Source organism: Entelurus aequoreus, linkage group LG02, assembly GCF_033978785.1.
Source record: "Entelurus aequoreus isolate RoL-2023_Sb linkage group LG02, RoL_Eaeq_v1.1, whole genome shotgun sequence".
Taxonomy (NCBI): domain Eukaryota; kingdom Metazoa; phylum Chordata; class Actinopteri; order Syngnathiformes; family Syngnathidae; genus Entelurus; species Entelurus aequoreus.
Genome location: NC_084732.1, coordinates 65,552,202 through 65,569,040, shown reverse-complemented (window position 1 = coordinate 65,569,040; position 16,839 = coordinate 65,552,202). Strand labels below are relative to the sequence as shown.

The 16,839-nt window shown below is 39.1% G+C and overlaps 1 protein-coding gene across 1 annotated transcript; it reads left to right on the top strand.

Annotated features, from left to right (window-relative positions):
• Nucleotides 1-768: 768 nt before the first annotated feature.
• On the top strand, nt 769-14,963 carry LOC133638237 (IST1 homolog). The gene is made up of 10 exons (XM_062030637.1): nt 769-900; nt 5,333-5,436; nt 5,531-5,711; nt 5,787-5,874; nt 9,455-9,538; nt 9,620-9,730; nt 9,811-9,951; nt 10,385-10,480; nt 10,910-10,955; nt 13,864-14,963. The coding sequence occupies exons 2-10, from the start codon at nt 5,349-5,351 to the stop codon at nt 14,022-14,024; spliced, it is 996 nt and encodes a 331-aa protein (XP_061886621.1). The 5' UTR covers nt 769-900; nt 5,333-5,348; the 3' UTR covers nt 14,025-14,963.
• The last annotated feature ends 1,876 nt before the right edge of the window (nt 14,964-16,839 follow it).

Sequence of the window (16,839 nt, the reverse complement as noted above, 5' to 3'; positions counted from 1 at the left end):
AGAAGATGGATGGGTGGATGATCAGATATTATTAAAGTTTAAAATATGCATTTTTTCTGTCAAAATTGAAAGAAAGAATTAGTGATGGGTCCGGCAACACAGGTGCATCGGCGCATGCGTCGAGCTCATAGAGCAAAACCCTGTGTCGGTGCGCGTACCGCTTTTAGAAAGTCACGTGACCGATACGCGAACTGTGTCGCACTGACGCCTCCTCTGTGCCCTGTGAGCGGACCTTTTCTACAGCCGGAGAAATAATAACTAAGAAGAGAAATCATCTAAAATGTAATACGTTGGAAAAACTTTTTTTTTTAATAAAAATGTGTAAAAAAATAAAATAAAATAAAAATCCCAGTCCACAAGCATCCTCATTCACAACACGTTCGCTTAGATATCCATGTTATGATACATGTTCACATTATTTATTGACTGTATCTAAAAGAGATAAAAATATATATTTTATTTTAATGAAGATATGAAATAATCCTAAAGTAAATACAATGATTTGGTTTATATTATTGTATATACTAGGTCATAAAATCAGTGTCAGTTGAGTCGGTCCATAGGTTGCCTGTAGGGATTTTTAATGTCCAGCAGATGTCCGCATTTAGTGACACAGTATCAATACAGTTTTGCAATGTGTCAAAACGCTTCATGACGCCTCATCAACCCATCACTAGAAATAATGCATTTAGTAAAAAAAAATTTAAAAAAAGGATTTTATTGAAACACATTTTTTCCAGGCTTTCACAGGCCATATAGAATGATGTGGCGGGCAGAACTGGGCCCCGGGCCTTGAGTTTGACACCTGTGGTTACACACCCCAACGGGGGAAAAAAACGCATGACGTCACACAAGCTAATCACGGAAGTGGCAATTGAGTTACTGTGAAGCTACTGACAGGTAAATCGTCGAATTCTACTTATTTGTGATCAAGCGAATAGTTTTTGGGTGCTTATTAGTGTTATTTGACCACTTTTAAAATAAACAGTGGATCGCACTTCTCTAGCATCGAGCGAGCGCTATGTAGCTTAGCCATCTTAGGAGCTCGCTGTCAAGAGAAAATTAGCAACGGCAATTGTTTGTTCTTCGTCAAAATCGAACGCGCCCTCGCGTGTTTTTACTTTACGTGCTTATAAAACGTGGGTCTATGTAGAAAATAATGACCTCGGTTTGTAATAATACCACGTAAACTCCCTGGGTTAAAACACCGTGCGGGGCTAATGTTGTTGCTAGCATAACTGAGCTAGGCTAGGTCATGCCCACAAGCTGCTGTAGTTTACCAAGGTTAGTCTAAATTTCGGTTCGATAGCAAGCGTTTATTTTTATTTTTACAAACCCATCAGTTTTTTGCTGTAAACACAAGTGGGCTTTAATTAGGGCCAAACGCCAACGTTTTTAAATGTCAGCCAATAGTAGTTTTGGCAGTTGTGTACTTATTATTCGCTGCTAACTTTATTTTGCGCGAACAAGTGCATACCCCCCCCCCCCCCCCCATACATCAATTTATAGTAAAACATAAACACATTAAAGCTGGAAATGTAGCTCGTAATTATAAATCCGTCCAGTAGATGTATGTGAATATTCCTATTTAGTAGACTTGTACAGTAGATGACATCATCCACAGCACCTCATCTGTGAAAAATAAAGCATTCTTTAAAATACGTTATGAGTTTTGCCAATTTGGCAACAAAGATTTTTAAAGGCCTACTGAAATGAAATTTTCTTATTTAAACAGGGATAGCAGGTCCATTCTATGTGTCATACTTGATCATTTCGCGATATTGCCATATTTTTGCTGAAAGGATTTATTAGAGAACATCGACGATAAAGTTTGCAACTTTTGGTCGCTGATAAAGCCTGTACCGGAAGTAGCATGACGTCACAGGTTGTGGAGCTCCTCACATCGGCACATTGTTTACAATCATGACCAGCAGCAGCGAGAGCGATTCGGACTGAGAAAGCGACGATTACCCCATTAATTTGAGCGAAGATGAAAGATTTGTGAATGAGGAAAGTGAGAGTGAAGGATTAGAGGGCAGTGGAAGCGATTCAGATAGGGAAGATTAATTTTCCTGAGGGAACTCTCCTGAAGGAATCAATAAAGTACTATCTATCTATCTATCTATGCTGTGAGAGGCAGGTGGGACCTGATATTCAGCTGGGAATGACTAAAACAGTAAATAAACACAAGACATATATATGCTCTATTAGCCACAACACAACCAGTCTTATATTTAATATGCCACAAATTAATCCGCATCCTGACATTTTTTTCCCCCCTTCTCTGGGATTATATTCCCAGTTTTGATCTCGGACGTCTGGTCACTTATAGCATATAAGAATATTCTATTACTGTTAAGCAAACTATGAATAATAAAACACGCCAAAACATGTGTCCTTTATCATAGCTACACGTATGACAAAAAAACACGTGAAAATCAGTGCTATTCAGTGAGGTAAGATTGATTAAATGCGCTGACAGTTCATTGCTCCTGCCAAATGAATTGCACTGAGTGGAGCGGATCACCACTCCAAGATGGCGGCCCCGCGTCTCGTCAGCGCCAGTAGGCAGTAGCGGTCGATGCTGCGTCTACTTATAAGATGTCTATGCACAGGACAATACCGGAACCATTGTAAGGGGAACTTAAGGGCAGGGGACACAGGATATGATGACATGTGTTGTGTGTTGGACACCTGGAAGTGGGAAAAGTAAGAGCGGGAATAAAAGGCAGAAAAAGACAATAAGATTTATTTTGATGTATTATTAAGCTTAGATTGCTAATAAGAAAACTATTAAGTGACAAGTTTGGCACACAACAATGGCGACAAGGACGGTATAGTGTGCCCCTGGATTTTTTCAATGAAAAAAATGTGCCTTGGCTCAAAAAAATTTGAAAAACACTGCTCTAGATCAGGGGTGTCAAACGTACGGCCTGCGGGCTGGATCAGGCCCGGGGGCCGGATCAGGTTTTGTCCGGCCCGCGGGATGAGTTTGCGAAGTATGGAATTTTTGAATGAGAGAAACTGCTGTTCTAAATGTGTCCACTAGATGTCGCAATAACAATTATTTGTATCTTTGTAGATGATGCTACATATGTACAAAAAAACACATGATGTTACTATTAGTACATCAGTTGAGGAAAATGAGCAAACCACATAAATAACATCCTGTAATTTGATTTTAATATTTTTTTTATCTTGATAGATTGAAAGTTAACACCAATGAGTTGACTGATGAACATTATCACATAATTTATTCAGAAAGTATACATAACGACAAATAAAGATAGAATACTATTAACCCCAACATGTAAGTGTAAAAAAAACAACAACATTATGATTTGTACATTTTCTGAATGTGCTTGTTCTATTTTTAAACAAAGAAAACAATCTGAATTTGTCTTTATTTTTAAGTTAAAGGCCTACTGAAACCCACTACTACCGACCACGCAGTCTGATAGTTTATATATCAATGATGAAATCTTAACATTATAACACATGCCAATACGGCCGGGTTAACTTATAAAGTGACATTTTAAATTTGCCGCTAAACTTCCGGTTCGAAACGCCTCTGAGGATGACGTATGCGCGTGACGTAGCCCGGGGAACAGAGGTATGCCTTCCCCATTGAATACAATACAAAAAAGCTCTGTTTTCATTTCATAATTCCACAGTATTCTGGACATCTGTGTTCGTGAATCTGTTGCAATTATGTTCATTGCATTATGGAGAAAGAAGCTGAGCAAGCAAAGAAGAAAGTTGTCGGTGTGAAACGGACGTATTTTTCGAACGAAGTCAGCAACAACAGTACACAGCCGGCGCGTCTTTGTTTACATTCCCGAAAGATGCAGTCAAGATGGAAGAACTCGGATAACAGAGACTCTAACCAGGAGGACTTTTGACTTCGATACACAGACGCCTGTAGAGAACTGGGACAACACAGACTCTTACCAAGATTACTTTGATTTGGATGACAAAGACGCAGACGTGCTACCGTGAGTATGCAGCTTTGGCTTCTAAACATTTGATCGCTTGACCGTATGTGCGCAACTTTTTTTTTGCGTATGTACGTAACTTTTTAAAAATATATAAGCTTTATGAACCTTGGGTTAGGTGAACGGTCTTTTGGGCTGAGTTATTGTGTGTGTTGATCAGGTGTTTGAATTGTATTGGCGTGTTCTATGGAGCTAGGAGCTAGCATAGGAGCTAGGAGTTAGCATAACAAAGACGTAGGTGTTTTTATGCAGGATTAATTTGTGTCATATTAAATATAAGCCTGGTTGTGTTGTGCCTAATAGAGTAAATATATGTCTTGTGTTTATTTACTGTTTTAGTCATTCCCAGCTGAATACCAGGTACCGTGAGTATGCAGCCTTGGCTGCTAAACATTTGATAGCTTGACCGTATGTGCGCGTCACGTACGTAACTTTTTAAAAATATATAAGCTTTATGAACATTGGGTTAGGTGAACTGTCTTTTGGGCTGAGTGATTGTGTGTGTTGATCAGGTGTTTGAATTGTATTGGCGTGTTCTATGGAGCTAGGAGCTAGCAGAGGAGCTAGGAGCTAGCATAACAAACACGTAGGTGTTTTTATGCAGGATTAATTTGTGGCATATTAAATATAAGCCTGGTTGTGTTGTGGCTAATAGAGTATATATATGTCTTGTGTTTATTTACTGTTGTAGTCATTCCCAGCTGAATATCAGGTCACCCCCGGCTCTCACAGCATCTTCCCTATCTGAATAGCTTCAACTCCCCACTAGTCCTTCACTTGCACTTTACTCATCCACAAATCTTTCATCCTCGCTCAAATTAATGGGGAAATTGTCACTTTCTCGGTCCGAATCTCTCTCACTTCATGCGGCCATCATTGTAAACAATAGGGAACTTTGCGTATATGTTCAATTGACTACGTCACGCTACTTCCGGTAGGGGCAAGCCTTTTTTTATCAGATACCAAAAGTTGCGATCTTTATCGTCGTTCTATACTAAATCCTTTCAGCAAAAATATGGCAATATCGCGAAATGATCAAGTATGACACATAGAATAGATCTGCTATCCCCGTTTAAATAAAAAAAATTCATTTCAGTAGGTCTTTAATGTGCCGTGATTTTGCCAGTCTGGCCCACTCGGGAGTAGATTTTTCTCCATGTGGCCCCCGATCTAAAAATGAATTTGACAGCGCTACTCTAGATTGTCTTTATTTTAAAAAGCGACTAACAACCTTTTTCTGACCTTATTGGAGAATAATGGGGACTATAAAACATTAGCTAATATGACTAGACAAGGTTAGGTTGAATAGACTCAACACGTTTTACTCTTGTCCACAGATCAGAGCCACCAGAGATGCTCGGCGGAGGCTTCAAATCGGAGAGGTTAAGAGTCAACCTCCGGCTTGTCATCAACCGACTCAAACATCTTGAGAACAAGAAAAGTGAGTGTTGGGATAATAAGAGCAACAATACAAAAATAAAAAATGGGGTAGTTTTATGTTTCCCTGTTTTTCCTCCATTCAATTTACAATGTAGCTGAGCTTGCTCAAAAGGCTCGCAAGGAGATTGCAGATTACCTGTCATCGGGAAAAGATGAGCGGGCGCGGATCCGTGTGGAGCATATCATCAGGGAGGACTATTTGGTTGAAGCCATGGAGATTCTGGAGCTTTACTGTGACTTGCTACTGACACGCTTTGGCCTCATTCAATCAATGAAGTAAGTGGTTGCCTTTGCGATCTTTAGTTTTAATATCCATCTGTCCAGTTAAATAATTGTGTGGTTTATAATCAGGGAGCTAGATCCGGGCTTGCAGGAGGCGGTGTCCACCCTTATCTGGGCAGCTCATCGCCTCCAGTCAGAGGTGGCAGAATTAAAGATTGTAAGTAGTCCTTTAAAAAATTTTTTTAAAATAGCACATACCAACATCTTCACATGTGTTTGTTTGTGTAAGCTAACTCTTCTACTCCAGAACTGCATGCACACAAAATGTTGAAAGTTACTCAATACATGCACTAGGGCTGGGCGATATAGACGAAAAAGTATATCTCGATATATTTTTACTTAAACTCAATATATAACTCGATAAATTTTCCGGTGAAATTATACATATTAAGATATTCATTTTTGAGCTAGATTCACTGAAATTGAAGTGAATGACAACTGTACTGTAAACAGTCAGTGGCACTTTTATTAACCCAGTAAGTCAAGATGGGTATTAACAGCACAGAAAATAAACTGTTTAAGTAGCACAGAATTACATAACATAAATAAGATACTACTTAAAATCAATAACATGAGTGTGCATATAATACAAAATGTATCAAACTTGGATAAAAAATACATTTGCAGGCAGGCACTTTTTAATTCCCAGTCGACGATGTAATGGACTGTCACACACATACGGTTGTTATCAGCGCCAAGTAAGTGACTTTACTTAATTGTGCGGCTATGATCTTCCTCACTTCGGCATACATTTTTGGCAGCATTTTTTGTGCGAAATATGCCCGGCTTGGCAATTCGAGAAAAGTTTTGATTTGGGCTTACATGGTAAACAACTTAAAGGCCTACTGAAATGATTTTTTTTAATTTAAACGGGGATAGCAGATCTATTCTATGTGTCATACTTGATCATTTCGCGATATTGCCATATTTTTGCTGAAAGGATTTAGTATAGAACAACGACGATAAAGATTGCAACTTTTGGTATCTGATAAAAAAAAGGCTTGCACCTACCGGAAGTAGCGTGACGTAGTCAGTTGAACATATACGCAAAGTTCCCTATTGTTTACAATGATGGCCGCATGAAGTGAGAGAGATTTGGACCGAGAAAGCGACAATTTCCCCATTAATTTGAGCGAGGATGAAAGATTTGTGGATGAGTAAAGTGCAAGTGAAGGACTAGTGGGGAGTTGAAGCTATTCAGATAGGGAAGATGCTGTGAGAGCCGGGGGTGACCTGATATTCAGCTGGGAATGACTACAACAGTAAATAAACACAAGACATATATATACTCTATTAGCCACAACACAATCAATCAATGTTTATCAATGTTTATTTTAATCAATGTTTATTTATATAGCCCTAAATCACAAGTGTCTCAAAGGGCTGTACAAGCCACAACGACATCCTCGGTACAGAGCCCACATACGGGCAAGGAAAAACTCACCCCAGTGGGACGTCGGTGAATGACTATGAGAACCTTGGAGAGGACCGCATAACCAGGCTTATATTTAATATGCCACAAATTAATCCTGCATAAAAACACCTGCGTGTTTGTTATGCTAGCTCCTAGCTCCTCTGCTAGCTCCTAGCTCCATAGAACACGCCAATACAATTCAAACACCTGATCAACACACACAATCACTCAGCCCAAAAGACCGTTTACCTAACCCAAGGTTCATAAAGCTTATATATTTTTAAAAAGTTACGTACGTGACGCGCACATACGGTCAAGTTATCGAATGTTTAGCAGCCAAGGCTGCATACTCACGGTACCTGATATTCAGCTGGGAATGACTACAACAGTAAATAAACACAAGACATATATATACTCTATTAGCCACAACACAACCAGGCTTATATTTAATATGCCACAAATTAATCCTGCATAATAACACCTGCGTGTTTGTTATGCTAGCTCCTAGCTCCTCTGCTAACTCCTAGCTCCATAGAACACGCCAATACAATTCAAACACCTGATCAACACACACAATCACTCAGCCCAAAAGACCGTTCACCTAACCCAAGGTTCATAAAGCTTATATATTTTTAAAAAGTTACGTACGTGACGCGCACGTACGGTACGGTACGTGTTATGCTAGCTCCTAGCTCCTCTGCTAGCTCCTAGCTCCATAGAACACGCCAATACAATTCAAACACATGATCAACACACAATCACTCAGCCCAAAAGACCGTTCACCTAACCCAAGGTTCATAAAGCTTATATATTTTAAAAAAGTTACGTACATACGCAAAAAAAAGCCAAAGCTGCATACTCACAGTAGCACGTCTGCGTCTTTGTCATCCAAATCAAAGTAATCCTGGTAAGAGTCTGTGTTGTCCCAGTTCTCTACAGGCGTCTGTGTCTCCAAGTCAAAAGTCCTCCTGGTTAGAGTCTCTGTTATCCGAGTTCTTCCATCTTGACTGCATCTTTCGGGAATGTAAACAAAGAAGCGCCGGCTGTGTACTGTTGTGGCTGACTACGTTCGAAAAATACGTCCATTTCGCACCGACAACTTTCTTCTTTGCTTGCTCGGCTTCCTTCTCCATAATGCAATGAACATGATTGAAACAGATTCACGAACACAGATGTCCAGAATACTGTGGAATTATGAAATGAAAACAGAGCTTTTTCGTATTGGCTTCAATGTGGAAGGCATACCCGTGTTCGCCGGTTTACGTCACGCGCATACGTCATCCTCAGAGGCGTTTCGAACCGGAAGTTTAGCGGCAAATTTAAAATGTCACTTTATAAGTTAACCCGGCCGTATTGGCATGTGTTATAATGTTAAGATTTCATCATTGATATATAAACTATCAGACTGCGTGGTCGGTAGTAGTGGGTTTCAGTAGGCCTTTAAATGAATGTTTTATCCAGATGCATACATTTGTCCAAATGTGGCCAAGTAGACGCATTGTGGGTTTCCTGGACGTCATCTACATCCCTAAAAGAAAAATCTAAGGAAGAGAATCCCTCTGCCATCTTCCACTAGTTTTTTAAATATATAAATCGCCCTCGTGAATATTCCCTCTTCTCTTGTACGACTCTTTCGTCGTCATTTGGGATGTCTGTTGTGATTTCCCTTCCTGGTTCCATGACCCGCCCTATCTTGCCTCTGATTGGCCTGTATCTAATGTTTTGCCCTAATCTCAACTAGGGCTGCAACTAACGATTAATTTGATAATCGATTAATATAATATTTTTATAATCGATTTTAATCGATTTAATCGTTTAGTTGTTGCAGCCCTAATCTCAACCAATCGTGACTAATCATAGTAAACAACCAACCAATCATATCTTGGACGGAGGAAGGGGAGGGGTTTAATAGCCCATGGAGTGGGAAGCGGGGGAGAATCAACGAACACAACAAATAAGCGGTGTTTGGTCATTTTAACGTGAAATAAATTATATCGATATTATGATATTTTCTTAATTCATATCTTGTTTAAAAATATATCAGTATATTTTACAAACTCGATATATCGCTCAGCCCTGACATGCACCCATACTGTGTTCGCGCTATTATGTTTTAAATGTTGCAAAAAATGCATGTTAAGTTAATTGAAGAGTCGGAATTGCACATAGGTTTGAATCTGAGTTGAATGGTTTTGTCTTTGTGTGCCTTGCGATTCCCAGGACAAGCGGTATAAAAAGTAAATGCATGGACGCATTTTTGGTAGTAATACTGATTGATATCAGTCTGTCTATTTGAATTTAGATTTTCTATTTTTTCTTGTAGGTATCAGACCAGTTATGTGCAAAATATAGCAAGGAGTATGGCAAGCTGTGCAGGTCAAACCAGATTGGAACAGTTAATGAAAGAGTAAGCATCTATTTCCAGAGTATGTAGCCAATATAATAATAAATTGCATCTAATCTGATACAACATTTTATATGTTTTCAGCTGATGCACAAGCTGAGTGTGGAGGCCCCTCCCAAGATCTTGGTAGAGCGCTACCTGATTGAGATTGCCAAGAACTATAATGTGCCGTATGAACCCGATGCCATGGTCCGGGTAGGCATTACAACATTTGCTAGTCAGGATGATGTAATTTGTTGTGTATACTTACTGTTGTGTCACTTTTTCCCTGACAGCCTGAGGTGAATCATGGGGAAGAAGCTGACCTGATTGATGTGAACAATTACAAGAAGTCTGGAGGAGGAGGAGGTTTTACTGCTCCTGCCATGCCCATGCCTATGTCTGCACCTTTCAACTACCCACCTCCCAAAGGAGCAGTAAGATATATCTTAAATTGCTTTGCACTTTTAATTTAAAACCTCAATTTAATAATGTGATTGGTTCATGGACAGGTTTCATAAATAGAAAAGTTCATAAATTAAAGCAATATTCTCCATAAGAAACAATGTAGACACAAATAATGTGTTCCAGCCTTGACAAAAGTTCTCATTTTAGTAAAAGTTTGTAAACTTTAAGTATAATATAAAGTAGTTAATTACACATTTGGCCCAGCCCACAGACTGGTAACCGGGCTGTAGTTGGGTGATATTTTTAAATTAACGTCAAATCAATTATTGCACTATTGCTGTAAGACAAACAATATCCTGAATGTCCCCACTGTGTTTCATACAGCCTGAGCAAGCATGTTTGTGTTCAGTAATCAGAACAATACATTCACTGCGTTTGCGTCGTGTGTTCGTTTACCTCCAGGAACCACCCAATCCACCCATTGGATTCAGCTTAACGCAACCCATGGGAGGAGGGCAGCCCCCTCAGCTGCCCACTTCTCCCCCCACATACGAGTCTGTAAGTGAATAAACTCTTCCCATTCATGACCCCTTTCAGTGCCCGCAGAGTGACAAGACGGACAAAACATCACTCAGGGAAGAACAGTTCACTTAGCTTGCGCCTCTGCTTCTGCATTTCTTCCGGGGCAGGCTTGGTTTCTTTTCTTTATGCACATAAATGGTCAGCATGCATCTGAAGAAGGCAGCATAAATTGTTTGTATTCTAACTACTAACAACAAAGTAGTCGAAGACCTGGGATTTTATTGGACAGTACTGGAGTTAAAATTTAAAAAAAAAAACAGTCTCATGCTCACTCAGGTTATGGTTTCCCAGGAGCATTTGCCTTTTGCTTATATTCTTACTTTAAACACAAGCATAACATAACATTAACTACACTGTGTATAAGGCAATGGACACTGTCACACAAACAAACCTCTTCTGTTTTAGATTGATGACCTAACACACAGAAACATTCTTCCTTTCCAGGCCACAGGTGAGTCCAACCAACAATTGCAGCTATGGAATTTAATTTACAATAGAATATAACTTTATTGTCATTGCCACTTAAAAAATAAAAAATACATTGTTTTCACTGCAACTGCCCAAGAGCAGACATACGGTACAATTAACACTTACAGGGGTATACAGGGCCGAAAGACTGATGGATCTCCACCTATGGGAAGCACCCCGTAAAATAGGTAGGAAAGGTAAACATGGTGGTGAGGGAGAGAAGCAGATCCCAAACTAACCACCCTGGGGGGGCTCAGTTTGAGATCATAAAAAAACCTCCAGTACTCTGGAGGCGGCTGGGTTCTTGGTTTAAGACCATAAAAAACCTGGGTAGGGTAGTGTGTGCGTATTTGTAGTAGTGGTCCATGGGTGCATGTTTTATCTATAAGCCTGGAGGTCACTCCGCTTGGTGTCCACAAACAGTGACAACATCACAGGTGTTCTTGAAGAAGGGGGGAGGGTTTCAAAGCGTCTTTCACTGCACTGGTCGAACTGGGATGTGTACAGCACAACCTTGCCTAGGTCATTTACAGAGAGAGCCAAATTGTAGATAAGGATTGTTATTGGTTTCAGGCGAGCAAACGCATTACAATGGACTTGTCTGATCTAATTGTCCATTCTGGTTCTCAAATTGATCCTAATTTTGCGTGCAAAGCTTCGAGATGTTATCCAATTTGCGATTAAATTCTGAGCTGGCCAAAGTCTGAGTGCCCACAGCTCTACCAATACCATCCATTGCGACGGGCAGCCTTTGGGCTCCTTGAACGGCTGCCATCGTCTTCCAAATTTGTTGGTACACCAGAGAGTTGCTCAATGCAATCAGCAGATGCCCTGTTATCACAGTTCCAAATAGATACAGTAGATATCTTTCACATTCTCAACAGAAAGAACTGACAGCCACAGGACTCAACACTTCTCCCAAGAGTCCTTCATCTATCCAGCAGCAAATGTCCCATCAAGACAGGCAAATTCCCCTGAACCTGTGTTTGTCGTCAAGAAGATCTTATCAATTGAGTTGAGCATCAAGTTAATCAAGTCCATTTTTGGATTTTCGGACAACAGTGCAAAAGAGAGGCTCTTAGAAAGTTAAGACAAGACAATAAGCAAAGCAAAAGTGATAACGGAGAGATGAGGGAAATACAACCGCCTTCATTGAGAGCTACACAGGGAAAAAAAGGGTAGTAATACTATGTAAAATGCAAATTTTGGAGGTCCACAGACATTTAGTGGTCAACAATTAGTGGAAATATAGAGACACCACGGAGAGAAAGGTGTTCTAAGGGAATTCTGAATACTCGCTAAATATAAGGACAAAGTTGCTAAGTTGGCAACACTGATATGTCATCTTATTCCCTGGCTGACCAAGGGCCTCATCTATATAACAGTGTGTGGAATTCTGACTAAAAGTTTCTGTATGCCGGAAACCCAAAATGTGCATGCGCGCAAAAATATTCAGACTTATAAAACCTGGCTTACGCAAACCTTCATGCAATTTGAATTAAAAGTGTGTGCAAGTATCTCCCACACTTGTCACACGCTGTCCACGCCTTAACTTCACTCTTGAAGTTAACTGCAAAGTGATTTACGAATGCGGAACTTCACAGAGACACAGGTGGAAATCGGTTGGAGAGGTGGAGTCATGGTGCACTACCTTGGTGCGCCACACAGAACTCAAAAAGAAAATGGCCTGACATTAATGGACACGTTTAACTTTTTAAGTTAGAATGTTTTTACAGTATTGATTTAATTGGGGCAACATTTTACATTCAAATAAGTGTGTGTCTGTTTGTGTGTGTGTGTGTGTGTTTACATATACCGGTATATGTATTTGTGTATATATATAACAAGAGTAATTCTAAAGAGGGTGCAAAGAAGCGGCTGTCCTTCAAGTCAAAACATGTATGAAGTTAGGTAACGGATTAATTGCTGCATTTCCAGACAGATGTTTCAAAAACATTTAAAGTTATGCTGACATTAACACCATGTAAATATTAGTAAGTAAATGCTGATTATAACAATTATCACATATGTTTGACAAAACAGTGTGTCGGGTAATGCGATGATTGAATAAGCATTTCAAAACATAAAGTAGATAAATGTAGGACATCAGTGTTTTACTTTGATAAATCTTTATTCACTTCCATTGCATTAAGGATCAAAATCTAGTACTTCACCGCATAACATTTGTGCCATAACTCCGGTAAGTGCGTACACCAGGTACAAAGTGTTCTCATGCTAGGTTTGTGCTTTTATTAGAAATGATCGGGATCAAATCGGGGCAGATATTTTTCTTCTTTTTAACTGATCGGTGATTGGCTGATGAGCTGCCTAGCCCAGCCAATCTTTAGCACATCTGTGTCGCAGTTAGGGCTGCAATGGTTCATCGAGTCAATCGATTCATTCAATTAGAAAAAAGCATTGATTTGTATTGTGTGCTTCGATAATTTGTTGAATGAGTAAAATAGGCCCAAGACTGCTCCAATAGAGAGCGGCACCGGTGATGTGGCCTGTGTGTGCATGTGGGGGTAGGGTACAACGAAGGGATGATAAAGAGAGATTACTCAAAGGAAAACGACGAGAGAAAAGCTGTCAAAGGTTTCACGATCATTTATTTTTCTTGTTTTTGTTACAAAATAATTTTTGGGGTCGTTTTTGTTATTGTTTACAAACTCGGGGAGTAATTCTCTGCATACAGCGTTAATGTTGCATTTAATTAAAGTAGTGGCATTAAACGTAATTTGTGTTCAAGCATTATTGGCAAACCTAAAATGTTGTAGTTGATAGTGGATTTGTATTGCTGTACTATACTTTTTTGATAAAGTTTATTAAGCATTTAGGCAATAGGATTTAAGTCCCGGTGATGCTTACAGCCACTCTGTATTTTGCTGCAGGTCCTTCACCACAAATATTTGACAACAACGCTCTCCCAGAGCTTCCTTCTGTGCCTGACACGCTCCCGTCATCCTCCTTGGGCGGGAAAACCACAACTTCGGACGACATCGACTTTGATGATCTGACAAGACGCTTTGAAGAGCTGAAGAAGAAGACCTAAGAGTGATGTTCATCATTGACATTAGAAGTAAAACATGCTCAAAGCTCAAAATTTACTAAATATACATATAACATGATACATTTAATCTCAAGTTTCTAATCAGCTATTTCCTGTCAGGTAGACCAGTATATATTTTACTTCCTAGAGTTATTTACATATAATTATTCCTGTTTCATATTGCCTAGCGTCACTATTTTAACATCCACCTTTTGATGGTTTGACTTATGTATTTATGTTTCAAATAACAGACTAGCCTTGGTTATTTGCACGGGATGTTACTGTCAATGGACCACGTTTGCCTAGTTGTTCATCACTCACCAGAGGCCTTGCCAGTCTGTAAATGGATAGCGCGTCATGCATTTGCTGGCCATCAAGACTGAATACAAGTCCAATTTTCTACAGTTTATGCGTCACTTTATTTACTGTACCCGTGAACAATTTGGTGATGTTTGTTTGCTTGTGAGAATGTATCAATGTTGCTGTCATGTACAGTACATGCCATGTGTCCTCTAGCCCAATGTTACCCAACCTTAATGGATCCAAGGCACATAATTTACATTAGAAATCTCACGCACACCACCAAACTAAAATATCACAAAAAGTAATAGGTACCTTCTGCCATCTAATGGAAGAGCATACTTGTTTTGCCTGTCACTACATGTTGCTAGTATAGATAGATGGAAACAATAATTTCAGATGTTTGGACAAATGAAAGTTAATTTGGGTCATTTTTAATTTCAAGGCACACAAATCTGCCACAATACAGTGGTTGGGATTCACTTCTTAAACTAAGCCACTCATTTCAGCTTGCACGGCTAAGCCTTGGGGAAAATGTCACAAGGTTAATGACCCTAGCGAAAATGCTTCCCTCACTTGCTTTCTGTATTGGACTGTTGAATGTTGTCCTTACTTAATTAAAGTCTATTTGGAATTACAAAAGTATTGCGCTGGTTTTTTAGAGGCAATAATCTCCTCACATTATTATGATACACATATACATTGTGTTGGTAAGTTTGGTAACTAGTTTTGTATTAAGTTGACTAATAAAAATGACTCTTCCAAGTTCATAAACCAGTGGAAATGGTTCTAAATGCCACAGTTACAAATAGCATTGGATATCCTATTACCTGCTACAGTTTTGAAGGTTTGGAAAAATAGTTTGGTTACGTTATGCTGGCCGGATTAAAAAGTTTTAACTGACCGTGTGTGTGGTTTAAATCAGGTTTTTTTTTTAAACTTTCTGACTTTGAGGCCCACTCAAATCTCAACACTGAATTCGTAATCTTACTGATGATTTTAATCATATTCAATCATTACTTACAGTTTAACAGGATAAACAATCAAATTATATGAAACCATGTGTTAATTGCTAAGATTATTATCAAGATTTAGGTCAGGGTGATCACAAAATTAAATAGTAACTAAAAATACTGCAAAAGAAAGGACTCTGAAAAATTAAAATAATTACATTCTAACTAAACTATTAATGAATAATATTTTAATAATATATATGTTAAATATACTGTCAATAAAATGTAATTGCAAATGAAAAAAAAAAAATTCTAACTGAATAAATAATATTTAATAACATTCAAACTTAGTTCTGTGAGGTGGAAGCGATTATCGGCGGTGGGCTCATAACAAGAGTGTTAGATGAACCATGTGATTTTGAATCTCAGGGCATTGAATTGACTGTTTGGTTTAGACTTAGAATCTAAGTCTATGAGCGCAAACTGATGAAGCCTACTCGGGTGAGAGGCGAAACATCTTTCAAGACAAACCAACCAGTCTAGTTGCGATTGATTGAATGCCCTGAGATCACAATGACCTGGATGAATGAGAACATTCATATACATGTTTTGAAGCACTCCATCATCCAGCACCATCCAGTTCTGAAGAGTCGGACAGCTTTCGTGAGCATACATAAGACTTGTACTCAAAGAGTAGTTGGAGACAGGTGGAGCACTTTTCTTAGCTGTTTTGGAAGTGTAGGATTATATTAAATTTACTTATGAGACACAAGTGAGCAATAAGTCTAGCCTAAAACAAGGGCATGACTTTCTCATAATTGATGATAGTGCACTAAAAGGTTTCTGCTTGAATAAACAAGTTGAAAAAAGAACTGATAGAAATACTCTACAAAAAGGTAGGCATTTCAACTTTTAAATTATGCGGCCTCTGCTCATTGACTTAAAGTGCAAGTAAAGTGGAAAAACAAGTTGCCTTTATATTGAAGCTATTATATGTATCTGATTTATGACACCAAAAGACTTGCAAAGTTTGCGGCTAAATAGATAAAATGAAAATAGTATCAATCCACAGAGATTCCCGAGCCATTTTGAGAGATGATGAGGAAGCCAGTCACGTGGTTACGTGACGTCGCCCTAGGAACCACAGAGCCCTTGCCCATCAACAACAATGCTAATCAACCAGACTTTGTGAAAGCCAACAATGATTACTTTTGGAAAGATTATCATCAAAGACCTCATATTTTTGAGCCCGAACATAAAGAGGACGAGCAATAAGTTTTAGAAGCCGCGTGAAGGATGCAGTTTCATTGTGACGCAATAAAATCCGCAGCATTGCTAGGTGCTAAACATACAAACAAAACATAACATAACAAACCAAAATAAAACACACTTACTGTAATATTTCCACTCTCGCTGGGATGCCGACTGATGGGACAGTTTATATGAGGACTTAATCACAATCCTCATAAAGGGTTAAAAAAAAGTTCCTGCAGAAGCGTCTTTTGGGGCCATCTCAGGGATGTGAAAGTCGACCAGCCTGTCGGTCCATGGCCACATTGGTCTAC